This window comes from Myodes glareolus, chromosome 9, assembly GCF_982192425.1.
Source record: "Myodes glareolus chromosome 9, mMyoGla1.1, whole genome shotgun sequence".
Lineage (NCBI taxonomy): Eukaryota > Metazoa > Chordata > Mammalia > Rodentia > Cricetidae > Myodes > Myodes glareolus.
This window is the reverse complement of record NC_142034.1, coordinates 28,213,123-28,238,994: the sequence shown is the minus strand read 5'-3', so window position 1 is coordinate 28,238,994 and position 25,872 is coordinate 28,213,123. Positions and strand designations below refer to the sequence as shown.

Here is a 25,872-nt window from a genome sequence, read left to right as displayed (position 1 = left end):
GCTACTCTCTAGCCAGTAGCTGTTTCTTTGTGCCTGCTGACTCCTGCCCTGAGGGAATGGGAGCCCCGTGTTCTCAGACCTTCGGGCTTCTCATGCCAAATATACCAATTTTTAACTGTTCGCTCATCATTTGGGAAAAAAATTAAACTTATTGAAGGCTCACAGATGCAGCCCTGCAGAAAGCTGCGGCATGTTCTTCTGACCCATGCTCGCCTGGTTACTCTTGGCAACCAGCCCAGGCTGAATGACCTGAACCCAGAAACGGCCTTTCTCATCCCCACCTTACCTGCTGGTCCACACCCACAGCATCCAGCCCATCATACATGATGTCAACCCAACCATCCTTGGAGGCCAGCACAAACAGGGACATCAGAGCCTGGGGGGATGGAGGGGTAGGAGAGGAAATGAAAGACTGAAACCTAGAATGTGTGGCCAGACTGCCCACCACATGCCACCAAAGCACCTCCTGGCAATATCTGGGGATCCCTTTTCCAAGTCCCAGGAGAACACTCTGTCCTGGGTCCCATGGTCGGTCAGAAGCTATGAAAGATAACTAAGTCTCTAGCCTCATTAGAATGGAGGCTCCTCAGGCCCTCAGAGTCTAGAAACCAAAACAAACCAGCAGGAACCAGCCACCTCACTTTCTTTTTGTGCAGTAATAGCAATCAAACCCACGTTCCCAAGAATGGTAGGCAAACGTACCACCCTGGGCTGCCCCAGCCTGGCTACGTCACTGTCTATGTATCTGTTTCCATGAATGAGGAGGAAAAGGGATCCTCTGAAAAAATAGACCCTAATGAGGTAAGCAAATACACATTTCATACATTCTACATTACAAATCCCAAGTTATAGCAGGTTGAACTCTTCTCCAGATGGGAAATTAGAGGTCCCCGTAGGTCGGCTGCCCAAAACTACCCAAGATGGTGCCAGGGTTCACATCAAATTTAACCTGCGCTCAACCTCACATGTGTTCTCTGCTCTACTATGAGACCCTGTGACCCTGGGCCAGCCCCCTACCTTCTCTGAGCCTCCATCCCTTCATCTTTGGCAAGCTACAGGCCTTTGTGGTCTGTTCACTGGGGTATGCCGGTATACTAGCCCTGGGACACAGTGACAGTGAGCCAGCTGAAGGCCAGATTCTGTGGTTGCCCACTCTAGCTGACTTGGCACACATTACTCAAGATGGAGGTGTCCTGTCCTCCCCCGCCCAGGATCCTCTCGTACCAGACCTGTCACTCACCTGGCCCAGGTTGTCAAAGTTGTACTTGTGCCGGACCCATCGGTAACTGGCCTCAGCACAGTCCGATTTGTTGGTGATGTTCCTGGTGTCCTCACCCTGACACACGAAGAACTTCCCCTTGAAGAGCTGGACATACACATGTGGGAGAAAGAGAGTGAGCCCAGGGCTCCCAACCCTACCGTAGCTCTGAGTCCAGGGATGTAACATGCCCTGAGTGATGGGGCTGTTCGCCTCTGGGGTCAGACAGAAACCCTGACAGGAAGCTCCCCTATAGGTGCCCTCTTTCTTTTCCCAGGGAAGAAGGACAACGTGGAAAGAGAGAGTTAGCCATTACCATTCCACCAAGAGCAGTGGTGCTCCGGATTGAGGGGGGGTCCAAAAGTCACCCGAGAACAATGCTCTTTTAGCCTACCCAAACTTATTGGATTGGCTATGCTACGGTGGGCTCCACAATCTTTTAACAAGAAGCCTGGGTGATTCTGATGGATGCTCAAGTTTGAGGGGCCACACTGACCTAGGGCATTTAGCTCTCATAGTAACTATGAGGTGTGCAGATTATAAGCTCCACTTTAGAGAGAGAAAAACTGAGGCTCAGAGACCTTCACTCACTCACTAAGACCGTAGCAGCAGAAAAGGTCTTACATCTGGGTCTGCCTAGAAAGCTTATTCTTGCTTCAGGATAGCCCAGACGGTGCCTGCTGGGGTATTGGGGAAGGGATTTGAAGGACAGGAGGGTAAGGGGCCTGAGGGAACCATTCAGGGCAAACATAAACCCATGGGATTGAATTCAACAATGGCTCACTCTCCCAAACCAAGAGAAGTGGGAAAGGGGAGGCCCCAGACCACATGTGGAATGGGGGTGGGTTAGAGAGGCTCTGCACAGCCTTGGTAAATGTAGCCTGGTCCTTGGAGCTAGAGAATTTCTAGGAAATCAAGGAACAGCCCCTCCCCAGAGCACAGTGGGCATTCTAGAAGCAGGAGGAAGGAGGGGAGAGTAGCTGCAGTCACCCAGGACTTCCCACACTGCCCAACAGGCAGCTGTCTACCTTGCAGCTGCAGTGGGGACACTAGCAGATGAAGATGGGCCGAGGGGCTCCCCCAGTTCCCTGGGGTGTCTGCTGAACCCTGCAGGCTGCTATGGCTCTTTTTTCCTCCAGAGCCAAGTTCCTTCTCTGGGCCAGAAGCCAGGTTTCTCAGGCAGCCCCCACTTCCTGCCTTGTCTAGGGTCTACACCCGCCTGCCTGCCAGCACTCCGTTAACCTGGCCCAGCTGTCTGGGCCCTGGATCCCCAGACCTGGCACTCAGCCCACCCTGCTCAGAGAAGCAAAGAAAGGGGGAGATCCTGGAGCAGACCAAGACGTGTGATCAAGCCACAGGGGGTAGGGACAACAGGCTACAATTACCAATGGGCCTGAAGCCTCTGTGAAACTGGGTCCTTTGGAGGGGGTTCACCCTAAGGGTTCCCAGTTTTCCATAAAACTCCCATCAGGCAAAGGGGCCTGAAGCCTAGGCCCCTGAAGAAAGGGACGTTTTATTTTTTATTTGAAACAATGGCAGCAGTAGCATGACCCAGGGCCAAGAGGAGAGGAGGGACTCCCTAGGCTCTCCCAGACAGACCCCCCAGGCCACCCATCCCTGCACACCTGCACCCCCAGAATGCCAAAAATGATGAAGAAGGCACAACAGATGACCACAATGTTGCCGATGGGCTTGAGAGAGGACATCAGCGTCTCTACCACCAGCTTCAGCCCCTGGGCCCGGCTGATGACCCTGGAGAGCAGAGGAGGGATGGTGGGTGCTCAAACACTCCCGGCTAGGACCCTTCCTCCCACCCTAACCTTAGCTTGCTGTCCATCCACTCTGCCCTCCTGGCATGCCATGTGAAAGTCCCCTTTTCAGAGAGCCCCCACCACAAGGACATCCCCCCTCTGCAGTCTCCAAACAGGCACCCACAGCTCCCACAGCTCCACCTCCACTCTCAGGCTAGCAAGTGTATTATTTCCTGAACAGGCTGGAAGTGGAGAAGACTCAAGAGGAGAGAGATAATACCCAGAGCTGCAGTGTGCCTAGGTGGGGTGATGACAACCAGGAGCCGGTAGGAGGGGCATGCAGGGAGGTACAGGGGGCAGGAGATGATCGGTACAGACAGAGAAAGAGCAGCATGGGTGTGGCATCATTTCCACTCGGGAGAAATTCTGAGTTAGGAGGTTGGGGCTGCCTGGCTGGGGAAGGAAGATCCCCTGCTGGGAGGGTTAGCAGGGAAGACCCCTGAGGGGGCAGGAGGTAAGAAAAGACAGTAGGAAGATATGTCACTCACAGGGACGGCAAGAACATCACCCTGAGGGGACTCTAAGGGAAGCTTCAGCTGGAGGCCATGGGGTGGGGGGTGGGGTTATAATCTTTTATATTGTGCTCCCAACAGAGCTGACTTGTACAGATGTGTGTGCCGCACTGGAAAGGAGTGTGCAGAGCTCGCAGTGGCTGTGGACCTTGTGTGCCGCACTGGAAAGGAGTGTGCAGAGCTCACAGTGGGGAGGGAAATGACCATAACAGTGACTTGAGTGTTGTCTGAAGTGGAACACAGAATTACCTGTGGGGTCATAGCCAGGAGGTAGAGCGCACAAGAAATTTTGTTCCCTTGCGGGGGTGCTGGTTAGGAAAGGTGGGGGAGTCACCTGAGTGGACGCAGGGTCCGTAGCAGCCGTAGCACCCTCAGCATGCCAAGGATCTTGGTGCCACTGTCGGAGACCATGGATACCAGGATGTCGATGACAGAGATGAGCACCAGCAAGCCATCCAGCACATTCCAGCTGCTGCGCAGGTAGGCCTGCTCCCCAAAGCACCAGCCGAGTGCCACCACCTGGGGACCACCACCACATCATTGGCACTAGCCACTCTCCCTGCAATCCCCAGCCTTGCCCTCCACCGTGGCCATCCTTCCTACCCACTCCCTACGAGTTCTATTATCCCCACACCCACCGGAGATCCGAGGGCCCGAACCAGTGCTACCCCCACCCCCCTCACCTTCACTGTCATCTCAGCCAGGAAGACGGCGGTGAAGATGTAGTTGGAGAGAGTCAGGAAGATTCGTTCCTGCAGGAGAGAGAAGGCGGGAACCACCCATCAGGAGGCCCACCCGTGAGCCAGATCTGCTCTGCATGAAGAAATCAAAACAGCTCCCGTGACTTGATACTTCACGGTATCACCTCCAGCCTCACTTGTGGCTCTGGGGTAAGTTTTGTCCCTGCCCGGAACAGAAGAACCTCGGCTGTGTGCTGTAGAGGGGGTAGGCTGCTCTCTGCATCCCCGCTTCCTTGATTTCTTTCTTGAAACTGGAGCAGGTTTTAACTGGCTCTCCATCCCTGTCAGCCATTCTACCCAACACACTTGCTTTCCTGCTGTGAGCCCCAGAAATGGTGCAGCGGGCAGGCTGGGGTGCTTGGGTACAGACTGTGCTATCCTAGGTACTACGTTTATGCCTATGCTGGGCATTGGTGGTGGTGACCCAGTGCCCTGGTGTTTATTGGCTGAAGTCAGCCCTTATGGCTGAGAGGGGAGCTTGAGGGGTGGCCAACAGTACTGAACATGTGGCAAGGGCGGGGGTGTCAAAGGATGGAGGGAAAAGGCTGGAGACAGCGTGGGAAGGCAGAGAGACTGTGTCAGGGTGTGTGGAGTCCTGGGCGGGCAGCAGGCAGGCATAGGGGGTGCACCATCCCGGAAAGGGAGTCCCCAGTGCTGGCGTTCTCTCACCTACCCACTTAGTCCTGGTGGGCAGGCCCCTCCAAGGCTCAGGCTTTCTCCCCTCTCCTGGCCTGGCTGGAGCCCACCCGATGGACACCGAGTCCCAGCAGCACTATCTGAACAACAACGGGGAGGGCGGCAAGGAGGAGTGAGGGGACCTCTGACTAGCTTCAAGCAAGTGGTGCACATTGTCAAGAGGGGGAAACAGGGCCACCCCGTCACCCTTCTAGAACTTGAACTGCTGCCAGAGGAAAGGGCTCTGATGCCAGGCTGGGAGAGGCAGTTCCTAGAACCGGCTGGGCCCTTGGGAAGGATGTCTAGCTAAGGAAGCCTCTGACCTCTGCTGTTCTGAGTACTGAAAGATTCACAGCCAAGCAGAGGCGACCAACGTACCTCCTACCCTCCAAAGGCCCCCCAAAGCCTAATTGCTTGAGACTTGGTTAGACCTCAGGGAACAAGCAGTAGCTCCTCCATCTAGCTCTGCATTACCCTTGGGGTGTGTTGTGTGTGTGTGTGTGTGTGTGTGTGTGTGTGTGTGTGTGTGTGTGTGTGTGAGATGTCCTCGAGAAATGTACCAGTCACAGTGACACTGAGACTCCTGGCCAGGCACAGGGAAAGCAGAACTGCTCTGCCCATACAGGATCAATCTTATGTGTCACCTCATCTCAGGACAGGGCTCAGAAGAACTATGGGATATGATAATATATATGTATGAATAAACATATAAATATAGATATGTGTGTGTGTGTATGCAATAAAGTGCCCAGCTGGGTTGTTATGCCGGTAGAAGGGAAACTGAGGCAGGAGAGGACACAGAAGGCATCTTGGCAATGGGACCAGAAACAAAGGCTAGAGTCCAAGAGACCTAAAGGGAGCCCTGGCTTATCCCCTTGCCATGTCTGTGATGTGTGACCTTAGGCAGACTGGAGACAGTTTGAGTTTTCTCGCCTACTTTTCTTGTTCTAACTGCTAACCCAGTGGAACCTGGCACTCAGCAGAATTCAGCAGACGTGTTTATATCCTGGTGACTCACAGCGCTGTGGGGGTCAATTTTGGGGCGCTCCATGGCGATGGTGATACAGTTGAGGAAGATGATGACGAGGACCACGTGGTCAAACATCTTGTGGGTGATGATTCGGTGACACAGGAGGCGGAACCTGCTCCAGGGACAGAGGGAAAGGCTGGAAGGAGAGGCACCTGCAGACTACCCCGGCTGCCTTGCACTGGGACCCAAGGCTAGCATCCCCATGGCTGGAATCCCCAATACTGGCATCCCCATGGCTAGCATCCCTATGGCTGGCATCCCCAGGCAGGGACACAACAGACCTTGACTGAGGAGGAAAGATGTAGGCAGACCAGGAATCTCGCTCTCGACAACAGGCAGGAAGCCGGGCTCTGACCCAGGCTCGTATCCGTTCCCCTTTGCTCTAAGAAAGGAATACTGGGGTGTGAGCAGGATCAGGACTCCAAATCATCAACGACTGTCTCCTGAGCAGTCTTGAACCTGGTCCATCCTTCCCAGCCTCTACCAGCCCTTTACCTTTATCTCTAGAACTACCTCTCGACTCCCTACACACCAACACACCAACGCCCCAGCATTGCCCTCCTTCATCCTCCTCTCCTCCCCTGCATCCCCAGTCTCTTGCCTCCAGCCTCCAGCCCAGCTCCCTGCTTTTCTTCCTCCCCTCCCTGTTGGGTTTGGAAGCTGCATCAGTTATCAAACACTGTACTCATCACAGCTGTCTGCTCGGATAGACCTGGGCAGAGGAGACACGGACCCTTCTCACGGGCTACCCCTGCGTCCTGCATCCCTGCCCTTGTGCTCATCTTCAGGGTTAAGGGGTGGTGGATGGGATGGGGGAGGAGGAAGTGGCTGAGGACATGCTGTAAGTCAAGGCTTGTGATGAGGTTCAGACGAGAAAGGGGGACAGGAGGGGAGGGGAGAGATCAGTTTAGAGAGATGAGTGATGGGTCTTCCTGAGTCACAGGGGGAGGGCCATGAAAGATTCATACACATCTGCCTGAAACCATTCATATCCACCAAGGACAGCGAAGAGCAGTCAGCCCTGGCCACAAGCACGCGGGCTTGGGGCTCTGCAGGGTGGCAGAGAGAAAGAGGCTGCTCAGAGGTCAGATTGCTGGGTGGGCATTCCTGGGGACAAATCCCTTATACTTGCCCTCTCTCAAGATCAGGGGTGAGAGGTCACTGTACCCCGCTGGGATCTTACCAGGTTGCCCTCGTCATCACCATCATCTCCATCCAGTGGAGGGTCATCAGGCCTCAGGGCCCGGGCCAAACGCCCTGAAGCTGACTTGCCATTGCAGTCTTGGTGCTCAGAGGCAGAGCTTCGGCCACTGGCTGTGCGGTGCAAGCCTGGCACCTGCAGGGTGTCAGGCAGGTCAAAAGAGCTCTTGGCCTCGCGGTCCAAGGAACCCCTGTGGTGATGATCACTGCCTGCTGGGCTGGCCCGCTCCTCTTCTGAACTCTCCTCCTCATCCTGGCTCTCCTGACCCTCTCCTGACAGCAGGGACCTCCGTTCACCACTCGGGCTCCTACGCTTTAGGCTGGGGGCCCGGCCCAAGCTGTTCCGGCTGGAGCGCCTGCTGGTCCAGCTGCTTGCTGCACTCCAGGGACTGTGTGGGGAGCTGCGGGCACTTGGCTGTGGAGTGAGCAGAGGAGAAATGAACTCAGCTGAGGCTACAAGGATCATCATTTCTCATGTGCATCCCCAGCCTGTGAGCCTCTCTGGAATGGACATTGGGAAATGATGTTAATCAAGGGTCTGGAATCCAAGGCCTCAGTTCAGACATTGTTTCAACTTTCCAGTTATTAAGCCTCTCCCTGCCTCTGTTTTTCCATCTGTAAAGTAGATCCAGCAATAACACTTGTTTTCATTTAGCTGATGAGATAAATATTGTCATTATCGAGAGGCAGCATAAAATAATGGCAAGAAAGAACCCAATAACAAGAAAGACAGTGGTTCTCAACGTGTGGGCTGCGACCCCCTTTGGGATTGAATGACACTTTCACAGGGGTCACCTAAAACCATCAGAAGACACAGATATGTATATTTATAATTCATAACAGTAGCGAAATTATAGTAACAACGTAGCAACAAAAATAATTTTATGTTTGGGGGTCACCACAACATGAGAAACTGCACTAAAGGGTCGCAGCATCAGGAAGACTGAGAACCACTGCCAAAGCAATCCGACTGAAGGCCGGGTGGGATGATGCAGGTCTGAAATCCCAGCACTTTGGAGGGAAGCAGAGACGGGGACCAGGAGTTCAAGACTATCCTTGGCTACACATCAAGATCAAGGTCAGTGCTAGCCTGGTTCAGAGGCTCTGCCTCAAAACAAAACAACCAAAACAAAAAACAAAAGTAAATGGACGACCCGAGTAAACATTTCTCAAAAGACAACAAAACCTGCAAGCAAATACACACAGGAAATGTTCAGTATCCTAGCCGTCAGGGAAATGCTAATCATTTCTTTTTCACCTTTATATGTTTGTGTGTATGAGATCTGTGTGTGTGTGTGTGTGTGTGTGTGTTATGAGATCTCTCTTTGAGTGTATGAGATTCATGTATGTGTGAATGAGGTGTGTGTGAGAGAGAGGTGTGTATATGTATATGAGATCTGTGTGTGTATGATATATCTCTGTGTGTATGAGATTTATGTGCGTGTATGAGGTGTGTGTGTGTGTATGAGATATGTATATGTGTATAAGATCTGTGTGTATATATGAAATCTCTCTCTGTGTGTGTCCTGAGTTCAAATTCAGGTCCTCATGTTTGTGTGGCAAGTGCTTTTCCTCCCGAGCCATCTCCAAATTCCCTAAATACAAGTTAAAGCACTAAGTACCTTACACCTGTTGGAATAACTATGGTCCAAGTCAATGTGGAGAAAAGGGAACATTTGCACACTGTTGGTGGGAATATAAATTAGTACAGCTACCGTGGAAAACCATATGGAAGATCTTCAGAAGTCTAAAAATAGAATGACTGTATAGTCCAGCAATTCTACAACTATAGGTATATAGAGAAAATATTCTAAATCACTATGCAAAAAAAATCCCAGTTCTGCTCTCATGTTCATTGCATCACTGCTCACAATAGCAAAGTATCCCTTAGCCAAGAGGATTTTAAAAATGGGGCTACACAGATGGCTTAGTGGTTATGAACATACAATGCTCTCTCAAAGAACACATCACGAGGTTCACAACTGCTTATAACTCTGGTTCCAGGGGGATAAGACATTCTTCTGAACTCTTGACAGCACTGCATACACACACACACACACACACACACACACACACCACACACACACACATATTTATAATTAAAAATAGAAATAATTTTTTAAAGAAAAAGAACATATGGCACATATACAACACTCAGCCTTTATAAAGAAGGCGGCTGGGAAGATGGGGCTCAGTGGGTAAAATCCCTGCCACACAAGCATGAGGGCCTGAGTTTGGGTAGCCAGCACCCATGGACAAAGCCAGGTTGTGCATAGCTGTAACTTTAGCACCGGGTCGGGGGTGGAGACAAGCACGTCCCCAAGTTTGCTGACCAGCCAGTCTAGACAGTCAGCGAGCACCAGTTTGAGCCAGAGACCCTTTCTCAAAAGATACGGTGGAGGACAATAGAGAAAGACATCCAACACTGACCTCTGGCCTCCACACATGTTCATACGCACACACACATACACACAAACACACGCACTTAAATCCAAATAGTAAAAATGGAAAAAAAGAAATCCTGTTACTGCCAGTAACGTGGGCGACCTTGGAGAAAAGGATACTAAGTAAAATGAGCCAGACATGGAGAGGCAGATTTTCCCATGATCTCAGTTTGGATTCTGAAAGGAATGAATGTATACAGGAGCTGAACGGTGCCCCATGGAGCTTGGGAAGCTTGGAGCTATTGGTCCAAGGGAACAAAATGTCAGTCAGAGCAAAGGAGTACACCTATAGTGACATGGGGCCTATAGGCAGCGATGACATAATACAGTTTTTGAATTTGATAAGAGAGTAGACACATGTTATGACACAAAAATGTATGTGAGATGCTACAGTCATTAATCAGCTTAATAACATCATTACATCATTTCATATTCGCATGCACCAAATGCCACGTTTTACTACATAAACATATACAATAATATATCAATTAAAAAATGACTCTTAGCTAGCCAATGTGGTGATATGAACCTTTAATCCTAGCACCCTGGTGGTAGAGGTAGGCAGAGCTCTGTGAATTCAAGGCCAACCTAGTCTACTAGTGAATTCCAGGCAGCTAGAGCTACACTGGGAGACCCTCTCTCAGAAAAATAAAATAAATAAATAAATAAATAAATAAATAAATAAAGTCTTGGCTGATGATGCATACCTCTTATCCTAGTACTCTGGGAGACTGAGGCAGAAGGGTCATGTGCTCAAAACCAGCATGGGCTATGTAGTGAGACCCTGTTTCAAAATGCCAAGTAAAATAATAATAAATTAGAGGTAAAGGCCTAAAAATAAAAATAAATAAAAAGACAGTATAAGTATAGTCTTCTGCACTATAAAACTGGCTTCGTCACTCACTTCAGCCACCTGAGACCGGGGTCTCTATCAGTGAAATGGAAGCAACGGTGGTACCTCTCTCACAGTAGTTGGCCAGTAAATATTTCATTCACGATATCCACAGCAGAATATAGCATGGTATCAGGAGCTAAATGAGGGTTTAAGTATAAAGGGGAAATGTGTACCCCATCCTTGATCTACAGAAGAGGCCCAGAAAAGTTAATCCTGCCCAGGGTCACACGGGAAGAGAACAGGGGTGCTGGGTAAGAACACTGCTTCCCTAGCCCTGGTTCATCTGTCCAGCCCGTCATCCTGATGTCCTGTTTATCTCCCACAGTGGGGCACCGACGTACAATCCCTTACCGGTGACTTCATCTCATGGTGGGCAGTTCCAGGTTCAGCGGACCCACTGCTACTGGTGCGGCGAGAGCCGGGACCCAGTGCCTCCCCGACACCTGTGCTGGAGCTCTTGGGCAGTGACATTGGTGTAGCAGCCGTGTGGATGATGAGGGGCGGCAGAAGGCTCTTCCGTAGCTCTGGGTGTTCTCCCAAGGCCACCACTGCGGGAGGAGAGGGGAGATCCTGAGTCCATCCAGGCAGGTTCGGGGCCAGAGGCTATTCCCCTCAGGACCTTTACTCACAGGCCAAGCGCTTCTTCCTGTCTCCATCACCATCCACGCTGGGTGAAAAGAAATCGGGCTCTGACTCGGACTTGGTGGCATCTCCCTAGGGTCAGGGAACGGTGGATCATTAGGACCCTGGCCAGACAGGTGTCATCAGCCTGAGACAAGATCTCCCTCTCATCACATGAACACACCACACGCAGACCACAGGAACCAGCAACCACGACATGAGGCATGCATGGGGATGGGCCAGACCACTCAGGCTGGGGGCCTGGGGCTTCCCATGGCTGATGCCTCTGCCTCCCACCAGCCAAACCTTACGAAAGGCCATGGTTAACCAAGCCCACAGCACAGGCAGCCTGGCTGGACTGGCACTAATACTAACTGAGGAGACAAGGGGTGGCTGGATGGGCAGGTGGCATAAGCCAGAGGGGTTGAGAACCAGGGTAAAGTAGTCACTACAGCCCCAATTCCAAAAGCCTACTCAGGACCCCTTCTCCTCACCTCAGGTCACCCCTCCCTCAACCTCATACCTGTGGACCTGTGAAGGAAACAGAAAGACCCAAGCCAGAGCAACTTAGCACAAAGATGGCACGTGAGTCCCTTGACCCCTGGCCTCCACCTACCCCAAGCTCCAGTTTCTTCCTGGCCCCGTTTCTACTTCTCTCTCTGTCTCTGGGATAGATTTTTTTCCCTTCCTTCTTAGCAGGTCAGTAGGTTTCCCAGTAATTATACACTCTTCCTTAAGAAGTTATTAAAAAATACTTGATTGCTACTTTTGATAAGGGCATAAATACTGGATAATTGGCATCTCAGGGGATCATTTTCATTAACTCAGTTTACATCTCTAACGAGGCCTTTAATTATCGAGTGGGATCTCCAGGGGGCTGCTAGGGATGCATAGCCCTATGGGGTCCCATGGGAAGCCTGGCTTCGCCCCAAATTCTAGTGTCATTGCAGGAAACAGCAAAGTACAGGTTTGGCTTGAGGGGCCAAATGGAGAGGCGTGCTCAGAGATGGCTGGTAAGATTTAATTCAATGATTGGTGGTCAGAGGCCCAAATGTGGCTTTAAAATCGTGTTAGTTACAGTACGGCCAGAGCTACACCCCATCCCTGCATTCTCCAAAGACTTGTCCTGAGCTGAGCTATCTGTGGGACCTCCAGTGGAGACCAGGGCAAGGGGTGACGGGGAAAAGAATGAGGGAGCATGTTCTATGACCACAGGTCTTCCTTCCACCGAGGCCAGATGTTTCAGGCTCTTTCAGGACCCAGGTGCGGGCAGGCACGCATGCGGTGCCCACATACATGTGCACATAGAGGATTCTAAGTCCCTTCCTTTTCTGGCCCATCCACAGGCCTGGCAGGGATGGGAATGTGCCCTCTGCAACCTGATGTGGGCAGAGGTAAAGAAGCTCCTCCCTTCCGTGTCCTTAAGGTGGTGGTGGGGGGGGAAGGGACTTAAAATCAAAGCAAACCTCATGACACCAATGACCACCACGGCGACCACAGGTTGCACAACAGCTGAGCATGAACAGGAACACAGAGACACAGGGGCAGAGTGGAGGGGGCACTGGGCACAGGGGCATGCCGACTCGTGATCGCATACCTACCCCCTGGGAGTCGACAGGCAGCTGAATACAGCTTAACTGTCCACTCGCATCTTCCCGTTTGCTGATTTCCTACAGGGAGAGGGGGAGGTAGGGGAGGGCTGCTGTTCACAGGCGCTCAGGCCTTCAATAGATCAGCAATGTCCCAAGAGGATGAAGAAAAGGAAATGAAGGACATGGGGTATGGGGAGTGGGACAGGACAGCCTTCGAGAATTCAGCCTCAGGCTCCCAGGCCTGAATGAATCTGAAGGGTGAAGGCAGAGGCCACAAAGGGAAGGCAAGTGTAGCAAGGATCAAGTCCTCCAATAATCCTTGCAAGAGTAGCCACTGTGCTTTTCTGTGGAACTAGGGGTCAAAATCATGGCTTTGACCATGCCAGGCAAGTGTTCTACCACTGAACCGTATCCACAGTCCTTGACTTCTGAGGCAAGGTTTCACTGCACGGCTCGGACGAGAATGGAACTCACGGTCCCTTTGCCTCTGCCTAGGACTAGGATTACAGGTGCGTGTGCCACCACACCCAGCCTTCAACGGCTCATGAACAAAGCTCATGTCCTTGCAAGGTGGGAAATGGCACCTTTACAAGCATCTTGCAGGGTAGGCACTTGAGGTCACAGAAGTTAAGGAAATTGCCCCATCCTGTGCAGAGTTAGAGACTGTGGGCTGCGCCCCACATCTCCCGCTGAGAGCACGGCTCCCCTCTCTCTGTTCCAAGGTGTCTGTGTGGGCTGCAAGGGTCGGAATGGGAAGAGGGAGGGATGGAGAAGCGGATAAAAGCTAGGACCAGGGCCTCGATGCAGGGCAGAGTCCGGTCTCATCGTTTCTAAGACTCTCAGCCCTAGTCCTCTCAAGTCAGAATGGATGCATATGCCCAGGGCAGGATGAGAAGTGACAAGGAACAGTGGGATGGCGGCCATGATGTTGTTTAGTATCAATTAATGGCTACACACAGGGCCTGCTGCTTGTTCATCTAATTAAGTGCATGGATGACAAATATACAGGAATTCAGGGCACTACCCCCTGGGAATCAGGAAATCAGCAGCCAAGCAGGCTCTGTCCCCAAAGTCACCCCCAACCCACTCTTAGCAGGATGTTAAGGCCAGCAGGAGAGCTACCCTTGAGGTCTCCCGCTGAGGCTCGCCAAAATGGGGCAGTTGCTCCTTCCACTGAGGTGGGTTGTCTTGTTCATAAAAGCAAAACAGTATTCCAGGTTATCACGACCCCAAAACTAGCCCCTCTTGCCAGACCGTGGGACCTATGGAAACCCAACAGAGGAAAGGGTAGGAGGTTCCAGAGGTGCCCAAGCCATCAGCATTGAATGACACCCCATGCAGGACAGTGGAGCCACTGGTCCAGCCCCTGCAGGGCTATAGCTGCAGCCCACCCCAGGGAGAGGAGGCTTAACCTTGAAATTTTTCCTCTATTATACACCTTACCTGAAGCATCAACCCAGCCCTTGAAGGCCCCAGGCCCTGGGTGACACTTTCCCCGGGAAGGGCACTTACTCTATGGAGGTTTAGGAGGGAATCTCCTGTGAGGCCCTTGTCAATCCTTCCCATGCTGGGAAAGCTCTCAGGCCCCCAGCAGGGCCAGGGTGACCAGGCCAGACTTAAGGGCCTGGCAGCTCTGTTCCCACACTCAGTCATTGCTGCTGCCTAGCAACCAGGCCAGCTCAGCTGCATTCAATTTAGCAAGGTGTTTGTGAAAGCCAGTTGGTGGGGAAGGGGCTAAGCTAGCTATGCTGGACACCCCAGGTCTGCCATGGGAGCTAGATGAGGGAAGAAAGGCTAAGGTATTTTCTACTTCCTTCAGGATTATTTTTTCCCCTGAGAGCCTGAGAGTAAACTCAGTCATCACAAATTGCTTTTGGAAGGGACTGAAGAGACCCTTCCCCATTCAACTCTTCACTCTGGCAGGCAGCTAGCGGCTACCAATCATGACGCTCTTGGGAGAACCCTGTGGTATCTCTCAAATCTTGAGGTCCAAGGGAAACCTCAAAGAAGCGTCCTATGGCAAGGACAGTGCCAGCGGCATACTGGCACTGCAAGAGACCCACCCACCTATCACTAAAGCCTCCCCCACACACCTCAAGCTGCCTTTGCGCCACTCAGCAGGGAGGAAATGTGGTCATGGATAACTACACAATTGAAAGGAAGTGGAGAAGGGCCAGTGAGGGACAGATGCTCCCTCCTGCACACCGCTAGTGCCCAACACCCGCACCCCCTCAGCCCAGCCCGGCCCAGGGGGGAGCAGCCCTCCCTTGCAAGACTGGGAAAGAGTCGGAAAATAGATTTTTGTTTTTCCACCGTGTGCTGGGTATTTATAGACCAGGCCGCAGCGGGAGTTTCCATCCGGGTCACCCAGCGAGAACTGGACCAAGAGCTTCTCCAGGCCCAGCCTGGTGAATTTCTAGGTTGGGTCAACCTGCCCTGTTTGAGGTGCTGGCGTGACGGAGTGGGGATGAGAGTTTGGGTGGGAAGACGGGCAGAGCTGAGGGAGAAGGAGGTAGGTCTCTGGGACAGAAGCTGTGCCCTGGCACAGCCGGGGCAGGATCAATGTGAATCAATATTAATCGATGACGCTGCCTGTGACGGAGGTGATGGAGTCTGGGCTGGAAATAGGACGCTCATCTCTGCCATGCCTGCAGCTAATTGGGCTCATTTCTCACCCTGGGCAGCTCAGCCCTGCCCAGGGCCCTGGTGGTATCTTCATCAGCTCAGCCTGTGCTCAGACGATTTGCACACAAGCCTCCCACACCCCTCAGCCCAGATGGGTCCTCCCTACATGTACCATAAAGGCCCATGCTCTGGGATCCAGCCATATAGGTCCCCAAATTTGGCTTGTCGTTCTGGGGAAGGACCTAGCTGACTAAAAGGACCCTATAACCTGCCGGCTTACAACCCACACAGCCATCTCCTGTCTCGCCCCTGAAGACAGGCTTCAAAAGGCCCAGCACTCCCCACCCCAGATCCACCCTGGCTTAGTCCAAAGAGTCTCCTAGGCCTCATAGTCAGCAGCAGAGAGAAGAGACAGCCATCCCTTTTGGGAGTTAGGAGACTGCCCTCATTAGGGTGAGATGAGCAGGGCAGGGGGTTACCTCTGCCTGGAAGCCCTCCACCAGAATGGCGACAAGCAGGTTAAAGAGTACGTAGTTGCCAAACGTCATGAGGGCGATGAAGTAAAGGGCAGCCCAAGACGATGTGGAGGCCATGCCGTTGTAGAGGACTTTATTCCAGTCCTCCTGAGTCAGAATCTGTGGGCAGGGGACAGGAGTCAGGGCTTGACTGCATGCCCAACCTCCCCAGCTCACCCCTGCCCTATGACCCTTGAACCTGAAAGACAGTGACGATGGCCCAGAGCAGGGAGTCAAAATTCTTCCGGTCCGGCAACGTGTCCCCATCCCGTTCCGATGCAAACTTACAGCCAAAGAGATGCATGCCCAGGATGCTGGAGACACAGGAAGTTGCAGATCGGGTCAGGGTCCTGTGCTCCTGCCTCTAGCCCCACCCCACTCCTGGCCCGCAGTGTGCCCACCTGAAGATGAAGATGAAGAGCATGAGCAGCATGCAGAAGGTGGCCACGTTGTCCATGGTCTTCATGAGCACCACGAGCTGCCGCTGCAGTGCCGGCAGGAAGCGTACGAGCTTCAGCACCCGCATCAGGCGGAAGGTCCGCAGCACCGACAGGCCACCTCCCTGCTGGCCCACAATCTCCCACACACTGTGGGAGGCAGGCAGCCTGAGTCCCGACACCCCTGTAGCCTGACTTCCCTTTCTGAGGACCCGCTGGTGACCTCTGAGACCCAGCCGCCCAGCACAGCTTGGAACAAGGTCAGGCACAGTATGTCTGGCTTCAGAGGAGCTGAAAATCCAGGTGACAGCTCCTGCTTGCTTGACCCTCCCCTCTCAGCCAGAGATCATGTCCTGGCAACAGGCAGCCCTCTCCTTAAATCCCACCAATGCAAGAGCATCAAGTTGTGGAATATTTGCTTTGTTCTCTTCTAATGAAATCTAAAGCCAATTCCAGAAACCAATAAAGTAGTTCTGGCCCTGGGTTGGGGGTGGGGGATGGAATTCTTTCCAGGTCTTGGAAACCCTAAAGTAAGTCGCTGGGCGTCTGAGTTGGTTTTCCAAGCACTTTGTGAGCAGAGAAGCTGACGGCATCTCACTCTTCCTCCAACCCCACTTGAGAGCCAACTCTCTGATCCTCACCCATCCCAGTCCTGGGTAGGGTTGAGGACAAGAGCTAGATGTAAGGAGGGCAGACGGAAAAGGGGCCTGGGCTCTAGGACAACATGGTGAGACCCAGAGAGAAGATAAAGGGTGGAATGCTGAGGCCATGTCTCCCACCCCAAGCCAGCCCATCTGACTCTCTTTCAGATAAAGGCAGGAGGGGCAGTCGTACCTGATGACAACAATGACGCCGTCGAAGATGTTGTAGGGGTTCTTGATGTAGCCGAAGGGGCCGTACACGAGCAGCTTCAGCAGCATCTCCAAGGCGAAGAGGCTGGTGAAGACGATGTTGCTGATTTCCAGGGCGTTGGTGAGCTCCTCAGGCTAGAGAACAGTGGCATATGTAGTAGACTCATCCCCAAAACCCATAGCCCCAGGGAGAGGAGAAGCCCGAATGGCAACCTTAGGGAGTATCTAAGAAGAATGGTATTGAAGGACAGCCACCCTGGGATCATTCCCAGAGCTGGATCTCAGGTCCCAAGACTAATGGTTTTTAGGGGGCTACTGTGTGAGTTCTGTGGTTTCTCCTAGGGGGTCTAAGATTTTTCAGTTTCTGTATTAAGACACAGACTAACAGGGTACACTAAATGACTAAGTGGGGGCATACCTCACCTTATAGCCCATGCAGCCATACATATACCACAGCTACTCCATGAGCTTGGCAGCCTGCTCCAAATAACAAAGGCTACGCCTGCTTCCTCCCAGATAAATTGCAAATGTACACGCTCCTGGTCACACGTGTGTTAGCAAGCAGGAGGGCGATCCCCAGAATGAGGATGCATCTGCATCTTGTGCCTGATGGTATCTGGACTAATCCTCACCCTGTCCTGCCATTCACGCTGTGACCTTCAGTAAGATTCCCTACCTCTCTGGCCAACTGTAAAACACTACAAGTAAAGGTCTGAGAAGGGATCATGAATGCATCCTAGCGAGGCCCTCCGAAGAACAGATGACAAAAGCCGTCTCTTCTGCTTGTTCCAGCTCACTAGCCCCTTCCCTCCAGTATGAAGGAAGTGCCTGCTGTATGGCTAGCAATGTACCAGGCATTGAAAGAGCTGTAAAAAGCACGCCTCCCAGGAGCCCCGTGTCTGGCTGGAAACAAGTTGTATACACTCTAAACGGTTGAATAACCACAAGGGACCTTAGAACCTGCCTTGGTGCCAAAACATATGATCCAGATAGAAAATCTGGATGTTCAGGGCAAGATGAGGGGAGACGACGTGGAGAAAGGCTATTGGGAGGGAGCACTAGTGATGAACTCCAAAGGGTGAGTGGGTCTCCCAGGAGAGCCCCGGGGTCGGGGAGAGGTGAGTAGGCAAGAGAAGCTATCATTCTAGCTGAAGGAGAAGGGAGGTGCATGGCTTGGTTGAGGGCTGGGATGTAGGTAGGGATGTGTTTCGCTCAGTGGGCTCACTATCCACCTGACAGGTGAGCAACAAACCAAAAGCCCAAGGTGCATAGTAGCCACCCGCCCATGAAGCTGAATTACAAGAAATACCCTCAGTTTTGCAGTGGTGGAGGGTGCATTTAATCTTGGGAGGCAGAGGTAGCTGGATCTCTGTGAATTCAAAGACAGCCTGGTTTACAAAGTGAGTTTCAGGAAAGTCAGGACGGTTACACAGAGAAACCGTGTCTCGAAAAACCAGAAGGAGGCGGGGAGAAAGAAAAGGGAAGAAGCAGCCAAATGAGGCCCTCATTCCATCAGACACCTCCTGTTTACCCAGATGACTCGTCTGGCTGCCCAAGCATGAAGCCAGGTCCTCGGTGCAACCAAATGTATCTTAATGGCCCCAATCTGTGTGACCAGGCTGGGAGGGAAGTTAGAGAGCTGGAAGGAAAGGGCCTCTCACTAGTGGGCTGGGACATTGGGGGCGGTGGGGTGGGGTCGTACTACATACACTCTCAGCCCATGCATGGGGTTCTTCCTAAAGGCAGGCCTGGGTGTCTGAGGGTCATCTGAGCTCCTAGGGGAGCTCTTTCAGCCCTCCATTGCTCTGGTGGATCTTGAGTGAGTATTTGATTCACCAGCTCTGAGTCCTAAGAGGACACGGTAACCAGCTCTAGTTAATAGGGTCACACCAAGGCCGGACCTTTGGCCCCTCCAGGGTCAACACAGTGCAGAAAGCAGGGAAGAGGCCATTTAAGTGCAGATAAAGCCCAGCGCTCAGACCTCTTCTGACCCCACTCTGTACTCCAAAATCCAGTGACCAAGTTGCTACTGTCAGTGAGCCTACCCCACTTACACAACCCTCCTCCCTGAGCCTTGAACACACAGGTATGGCCTCACGGGCTCCTGGCCTGAGCAGGCTTCTTCACCTGCCACCCACCTAACAACCTTCCTCTGCCTATGCAATAGGGCAGCAGCAGAAGCTAAGAGATGGTGGGAATGGGTTCTAAGACAGAGGGCAGGAGGATCCAGGGAAAGCGAATCTCACGCTGTTCTGACCCCAACAACACTAAACAATGAGGATTTAGACTGAAGCCACAGAGACAGTAAGGAGCCCGGGGAATTCAGACAAATGACAGCCGAGCACAGAACACATCTGCTACAGAGGTGCGTGTCAAGAACAAGCAGACATGAAAGCAGCATGAAGTAGAATCACAGGGAGTGGATTTTATGTCCCAGAGAGTACATAGATTGAGCTTCTCTAAACCCAAACCCCAAATTCAAAACCTACAACTTCCTGAGTACCAATGTAATGCTACAAGCGGAAATTTCCACCTGACCACGTGACAGATCACAGTCAGAACAAGGATACCAGCTAGGCAGGGTGACACATGCCTTCAATTGCAGCACACACCTTAGTACCCAGAGGCAGAGACAGGCAGATCTCTGTGAATTCAAGGCCAGCCTGGTCTACTTAGCGAGTTCCAGACCAGTCAGGACTACATAATAAGACCCTATTATAAAACCAAAACCAAAAAAAAAAAAAAAAGAGAGAGAGAGAGAGAGAGAGACAAAACAAAAACACAAGTATTCTCAAAATATAGAATTTTTAAACCAGGCTGTGTGTACAAGGAGTATATGAACCATCAATGAACTCTGACACAGGCCCTGTCCCTAAAATATCTTATCATGCACATGGAAATACTCTCAAATCTAAAACACTTCTGGTTCCAAACATTTTTTTCCAGGTTAGGGTGGGGTTCAAGACAGGGTTTCTCTGTGTAGCTTTGGCTATCCTGGAACGAGCTCTGTAGACCTGACTGGCCTCGAACTCATAGAGGTCCGCTTACCAAGTACTGGATTAAAGGCGAGTGCCACTACTACCCGGCCCAAACTCTGCAAATGAATATAAGATAGTTCAATCTGTACTTCAAAAATCCACTAAGACTCAAAATGTATCAAACTCCTTTCAAGCCGCTGAAAGCATAGTAGCTCTCAAGACTTTTTTGAGACAGGAGACCAAGGAAAAGGGGGGGGGATGTCTCACTATGTAACCCAGTCCAGGTTGGCCTTGAACTCACACATCTTCAGCCCCAGTCTCCTGAGTCCTGAGCCACCATGCCCTGCCAGCACCATATCTTTGATATGCATGGGTTTGCCCTAAAAGTGGGTCCTAACGAGACAGCTACTGTGTGTACACAGGTTTCACCCTGGGGGCCCTAGGCAGTCTGCATCAATAGCCTAGGGGCACATACTAGCACAGTTTAATAGCACACAGCAAAGGGTTCAGAGAGAAGGCAGGTGCAAGGGACCCCTGGAGGGCTATCCCACGGTTCTCCATCAGAGAGGTGGGGCAGCAAAGGCTGAAGACCCCACCCAGCTCTGCCAAGCAGTTTTGGAGAAGCTGGGGTGCCTGGTATGGGTAGACAGTGAGCCAGGCATTTGGGCTCAGCCTTGCTACTCTTGTGCACACACTTAAGGGCCAGGCCTCTCTTTTTCCAAAACCCAATAGTCCATCCCCTGGTGATCCATGGAAGAAGAAAAACAAAAAACAAACCAACAGAAAAACCTTCCTTCTCCAGAAAGCCAGGTCCAAGCTACTAAATCGGAGGCTGGGAATGTTTTGCCAACACAGGACAGGACATAGACACAATCTTAGTAACACGGTGGCCCTAGGGACTGCAGCCATAATTCTGACCACTCAAGGGGCAGAGGTGGAGTCACTTTCTGCTAGAACCCAGTACTGTGCCAGTGAACGAAGGGCCTCCCAGAGTTCGTTTCCTCTACACTTCCAACCAAACAAGGGATGGAGAGACAGGAGAAGGCCTAGAGAGACGGAAGCTTGCAGAGGTGTGGGAGCTGGATGAGGTTACGTGGCTTCTTTGCAAGTCTCACGATACCACATCTACCACACTCCGAGAGAAAGTCCACTCAATCCCTGAGGCACGTTCCAGGCTCCCCCTCATGCCCTTCCTGGCTTCAGATCCCTTTTCTCAGGTCTCTGACTGGGTTTCCCCTGCCATTCCTAGATGTCAGGGTCCAGTGGATACATTATATAAGAAGTGGCTGACAGCCTGAACCTTTGCAACTGAGGCCGGGATCTCTGATCTGTGTTGATGCTGGCTAGAGTCCCTCCTTGCCCGTCTCCCAACCTGCCCTCCCCGATCATCACTGTGTAGCAAGTTAACAGGGTCAGCAGCTTGCTACCATACCAAGTCCCTTGACTATGCTTTAAAGTGGCCTCTGTGGACAGGACATTCTTGATATAAACGTGGGACTGGACCCAAAGACAGTAGGCCTGCCAACTCTGAACCTTTCTGCCGTGTGACCTTGGGAAAGTCCCTGAGCAGCTCAGACTTTCTGGAACCCCTTGTGTTGTACAGAGAGCCACCACCTTGAAGTGAAGCTTCTCTGTAGGACAGGGGAGTTCAAGGCTGCGAAGGCTTGACACTCAGGCCCAGGCTCAGGTGGCCTTGTGGCTCCAGACCGGGGAAGCAGGGCTCATGTGTGCCAGAACAGACTCTGCTCTGCGAGCTACAGCTCAACGGGAGAAAAAGCTAGGAACAACACGGAGCTCAAAGCCAGCTAAGTCAGTGGGCCAGTACAGGTGGGGGCACTCAAGAAGAGTTAGCCATGGGAAATATCCCCAGCTGGTGCAGCAGTAGCGCAAAGGGCAGGGACTATGTGTGTGGTTGGGTGGCTGGGGGTGGGTGGGGGTCGTACTCAAGACCCAAAATGTCACGAGTGGGAAAGGTGGGAAAGGATGGGGCTGCAGGGCCCACAAGGAAAGTGGCTTCCAGCCACAACTCAAGCAGGACCAGCCTTGGCCCACAACACGGCCATTGGTGTTTCTGCAGGGAGGAAGGAAATGTGCATGTCTGTGTATTAAAAAGATTAATCTGGCTGCAGTGGTGGCAGCATGCAGATGGCTTGGAGGGGAGATGAAGACCAATTAGGAGATACTGCAGCTGTCCCGGCAGGAGGCCTGAGAGCTGGTTCTGACAGTCAGTGAGTGTCTTTCCCAGGAAAAGGTGGAGAAGCCAGACCGGAGCTAGGAAGGGGCTGGGTGAAGCCACTCCGGTCTGTACCCCATGCCTAGTCCATCTCCTTAGCACCTAGCAGCCCCACCAGTCCTAAAAGATTCTGCTCACTAATTTGGACTCCCCAGCTAATCTCAACCCTGCTTTTGCTGTCCCCGGTTCCTGTTCCCAGGAACTAGAGTCTAAGCAGGCTGCAGGGACGGATGAGGGTGCCTGAGTCAGGAGAAGGCAAGTCTCCTGGAGGGTGTGAGAAATCAGGGGACGGTAGGGTGGCAGAGAAGCTCCAAACAATCTCACAGACCGCATACAGCTCTCAGTCTGGATATTACATCTCCGCGCACTTCACCCCCAGACCCCTCACTGTATTTCCCCCTGTATCCCTAAGCCAGCAGCTAGCTCTATCTCCTCCACCATCTCTCCAGCTACTAGAAGTTTCCCAGCTGAATACTTGCCAGGTAGGCATAGCCCTGCCAGTGCTGGCTCAGCTTCAAGACAGCCAACCCGGGCCCCTGCCACTTAAAATTCTGGAGGCTTGAGCCTGGCATGGTGGCCCATGCCTGTAATCTCAGTACTCAGGAGGAAGAGGGATAAAGAGTTCAAGGTGATTCTCAGCTACAGCTACATTTTAAGCTCTAAGTCAGCCCGGGCTATAAGATAACCCATCTTTCACACACACACACACACACACACACACACACACACACACACACACACACACTGCAAATATAGAGTGCTTGCCTAGCTTATGTGGAGCCTGGGTTTGATCCCCCAGCACCTCTCAACGAAATATGGTGATACACATTTGTAACCCCAGCACTCGGGAGGCTGAGACAGGAGCATTGCCTAAGTTTGAGGCTAACCTGGGCTACACAGTGAGACTCTCATAAAGAAGTTAAAAAGGAAGGGAAGGGAATGAGGAAGGAGGAATGTCGCAGTCCTGCTCCTCACCCTCTTGGTCAGCCTCTGGCCTGGAGCCCATGGTCGGCTATTGAAGGCCAATCTCATGCTACTGATCTCAGAGGGTTCCTGCCTGTAAGGTCTCCGGTTCAGGTGAGTCCCCATGTCCCTGCCTCTCTGCTGTGTTCTGAGCTGCAGAGTACAGCAGTCAGCCACAAACGAGGCTGGGCTGACCAAACAGTCCATGCTTGCTGGGTGGCCGCATGGTTGTGTTACGCTCGGCCCGCAGTTACCCGTTCTCCCGCTCTGTCCCATACTTGGCCCCTCTTCGGTGCCTTCCCACACCCAGCCCGCACCTTCATCTTCCTCCCTCCTCCACCTGCACTAGGTTCCCTTACATCAGTTGTCCCTGTCGTTTCTCACATGGCGCTCTCCTGCTCTGGCCCCAAACAGATGCTCTGTGCACACTCAACTCTAAGTCACGTTTCTGCACCCCTACCACCCCCCACCTTGTGAGGAAGGATCTTTCCAGTCCTCCTGGTACTAATTGCCTTAGCAACATTCAGCCAGGACTGCCCACCCCCTTGCCCTGCACCTGGTCTCCAGGGCCCTATGCAACCATCTCCTGCCTCTCTAGGGGACCCTTCTCCAGTGGTCTCTTTTCCCCTCAGCCAATAGTCTACAGAGTTCATCCTAGGCCCACCCCCTCCCCTCGATGCCCTCCCTCCACCATCACCTCACTTCCCACCCTCCAGCTGTCACTGGAGGGAGAGTGTAGAGGACACTAAACAAAAGTCCTCCAAGTCCCTGGCTTCTCATCCAGACGCCCAGCGCCTGCCTGATAGCCCTCTCAGCATGGCCCACAGCCATCTCAAACTCAACACGTCCAAAACAAAGCCTTCACCTCCTCTTCAAACCTGCTCCTTCCCCCTCTTCCCACTCTACTGTCCCTGGAGATTCTGCTTTGGAGCCTCAGAGTTATCTGGGAGTCATGCTTGCCCTTCATCCATCCCGACAGTCGGGTGCCAGGGCCAAAGACCCTGCCAGTAGGAATACAGCCCTGCCCACTCCTGTCCTCTCTGTGCCGTCCCCTTGACAGGAGGCTCTCATTGCCTGTCATCTGAGCGATAGAAACAGCTTCCTTGCCCCTCCCCCACCAGGCCTGCACCTTCTGGCAGCTCAGGCTTCCACAGAGCCCTCCCTTCCATTCCTGCCACTCCTGACTTGATCACCTTGTGCCCCTATGCCAACCCAGGACATTTCCAAGCTAGGCTGCTGGCTGTGCCCTCATCCTGTCCCCTTTCCCAATACTACCTCCCCTCACCTGTTGTGAAGGTGTGAACACCTCTCCTTTGTTTCCTGGAGGCCAGCTCCTGGCATTGGGTGTGAATTGCCATCAAAAAGGAACAAGGACACCGCTTAGGTGCTTTAGCTCTGCCCCCACCCTCTGACATCCTAGAATTCTCCCAGTGGGCTGTGCCCAAGATGTGCGCCCCATGTGAAACTGGGGAGGCCTAGAACCAGGGGATGCCCCATAGCTCCAAACAGTACTCTATTTACTCCCCTCAACCAAGACCCCTTGAAAATACGGGGCAGGTCAGCCATCAAGGAATTGTTACCCAAAGTCTTGCTAGGCCCACGGGCCCTGGTCCACAATCTGAAAAGCAAGGGCCAGGCCCAGGTAGAAGGCATTCACAAAGCCTTGCCTTCAAATGCCACGCTTGGAGTATCTATGTGGCATATCTGTGTCTGAAGAGAGAGTGCTCCAGGCTTTCAACAGAACCAAAAAAGGAGTCTGTGACGCCCCCCTTCAACAGTCCAGGCATACCATGTGTGGACCCCACCCCTATCTTACCCTCACTTCCCTTTCTGTGAACCAGCCTCAACCACTTATAAATAGAAACCTTCTCTGGACGTGTATCTGCAGTGACAGGATGGGTCCGGACACTAGTGACAAACAGAATTGTGCCCATCCTGTCCTCTCTTGGCCTGAAAGGCTAACTACACCAGTCTCCCTCTGTTCTTCAGCTTCCCCAGCCCTATATGCCGCCATCTTGCTTCTAAAATAAGTGGCTAGCACCATCCTTTACTGGATTCAGAACCAAGAAGAGACAATTAGCCTGTGACTCCAAGACCCCAACTCACAGAAAGACCCTGGATGGGATACAGGGCACAGAGCCACTTCTTGGCCCCCAGATACCATCTCAAGTCCCTGCTCCCCACTGGAGGCCTGGGGTCATCCTTGCTGCCCTCCCCAATAGTTACCTGGTGCTAAGTCTAAAGATTTGGGTCCAGTGGGCTCTCCCCAGCCCCCTCCTCTCTTTCTCCAGGAATGAAAACAGAACATGGACCACAGCAGCAGCCCCTTCTTTCTCTCCCACTTTACTTCCTCACAGTTCCCAGGAAGTTTCTGATAAAACACAAACCTGGTCATATGACCTGCTAAAAATCCTTGCTAAGAACCTATCGACACAAGCCAAATTCCTTCCTGTGCCTCTTAAGATCTGGCCTGAGTTTTTCCCAACTTAATC

At 52.4% G+C, this 25,872-nt stretch overlaps 1 protein-coding gene across 22 annotated transcripts in view; it reads right to left on the bottom strand.

The window, feature by feature from the left end:
* Positions 1 to 25,872, bottom strand: part of Cacna1g (calcium voltage-gated channel subunit alpha1 G) — a 64,785-nt gene that overhangs the window by 17,295 nt on the left and 21,618 nt on the right. For 13 of the 22 annotated variants that reach the window (XM_087910071.1, XM_087910073.1, XM_087910072.1 and 10 more), the window contains exons 10-24: positions 17,190 to 17,341; positions 16,320 to 16,505; positions 16,118 to 16,232; positions 15,883 to 16,038; positions 12,788 to 12,856; positions 11,195 to 11,279; positions 10,917 to 11,113; positions 7,210 to 7,641; positions 6,308 to 6,408; positions 6,015 to 6,138; positions 4,265 to 4,333; positions 3,916 to 4,100; positions 2,884 to 3,010; positions 1,241 to 1,366; positions 287 to 376 (exon numbers count right to left, since the gene is read on the bottom strand). In XM_087910071.1, coding sequence (XP_087766197.1) covers positions 287 to 376; positions 1,241 to 1,366; positions 2,884 to 3,010; positions 3,916 to 4,100; positions 4,265 to 4,333; positions 6,015 to 6,138; positions 6,308 to 6,408; positions 7,210 to 7,641; positions 10,917 to 11,113; positions 11,195 to 11,279; positions 12,788 to 12,856; positions 15,883 to 16,038; positions 16,118 to 16,232; positions 16,320 to 16,505; positions 17,190 to 17,341 — 2,214 coding nt within the window. The remainder of the gene's footprint in view (positions 1 to 286; positions 377 to 1,240; positions 1,367 to 2,883; positions 3,011 to 3,915; positions 4,101 to 4,264; positions 4,334 to 6,014; positions 6,139 to 6,307; positions 6,409 to 7,209; positions 7,642 to 10,916; positions 11,114 to 11,194; positions 11,280 to 12,787; positions 12,857 to 15,882; positions 16,039 to 16,117; positions 16,233 to 16,319; positions 16,506 to 17,189; positions 17,342 to 25,872) is intronic. The other 9 variants (XM_087910075.1, XM_087910077.1, XM_087910078.1 and 6 more) reach the window with 1 other exon arrangement.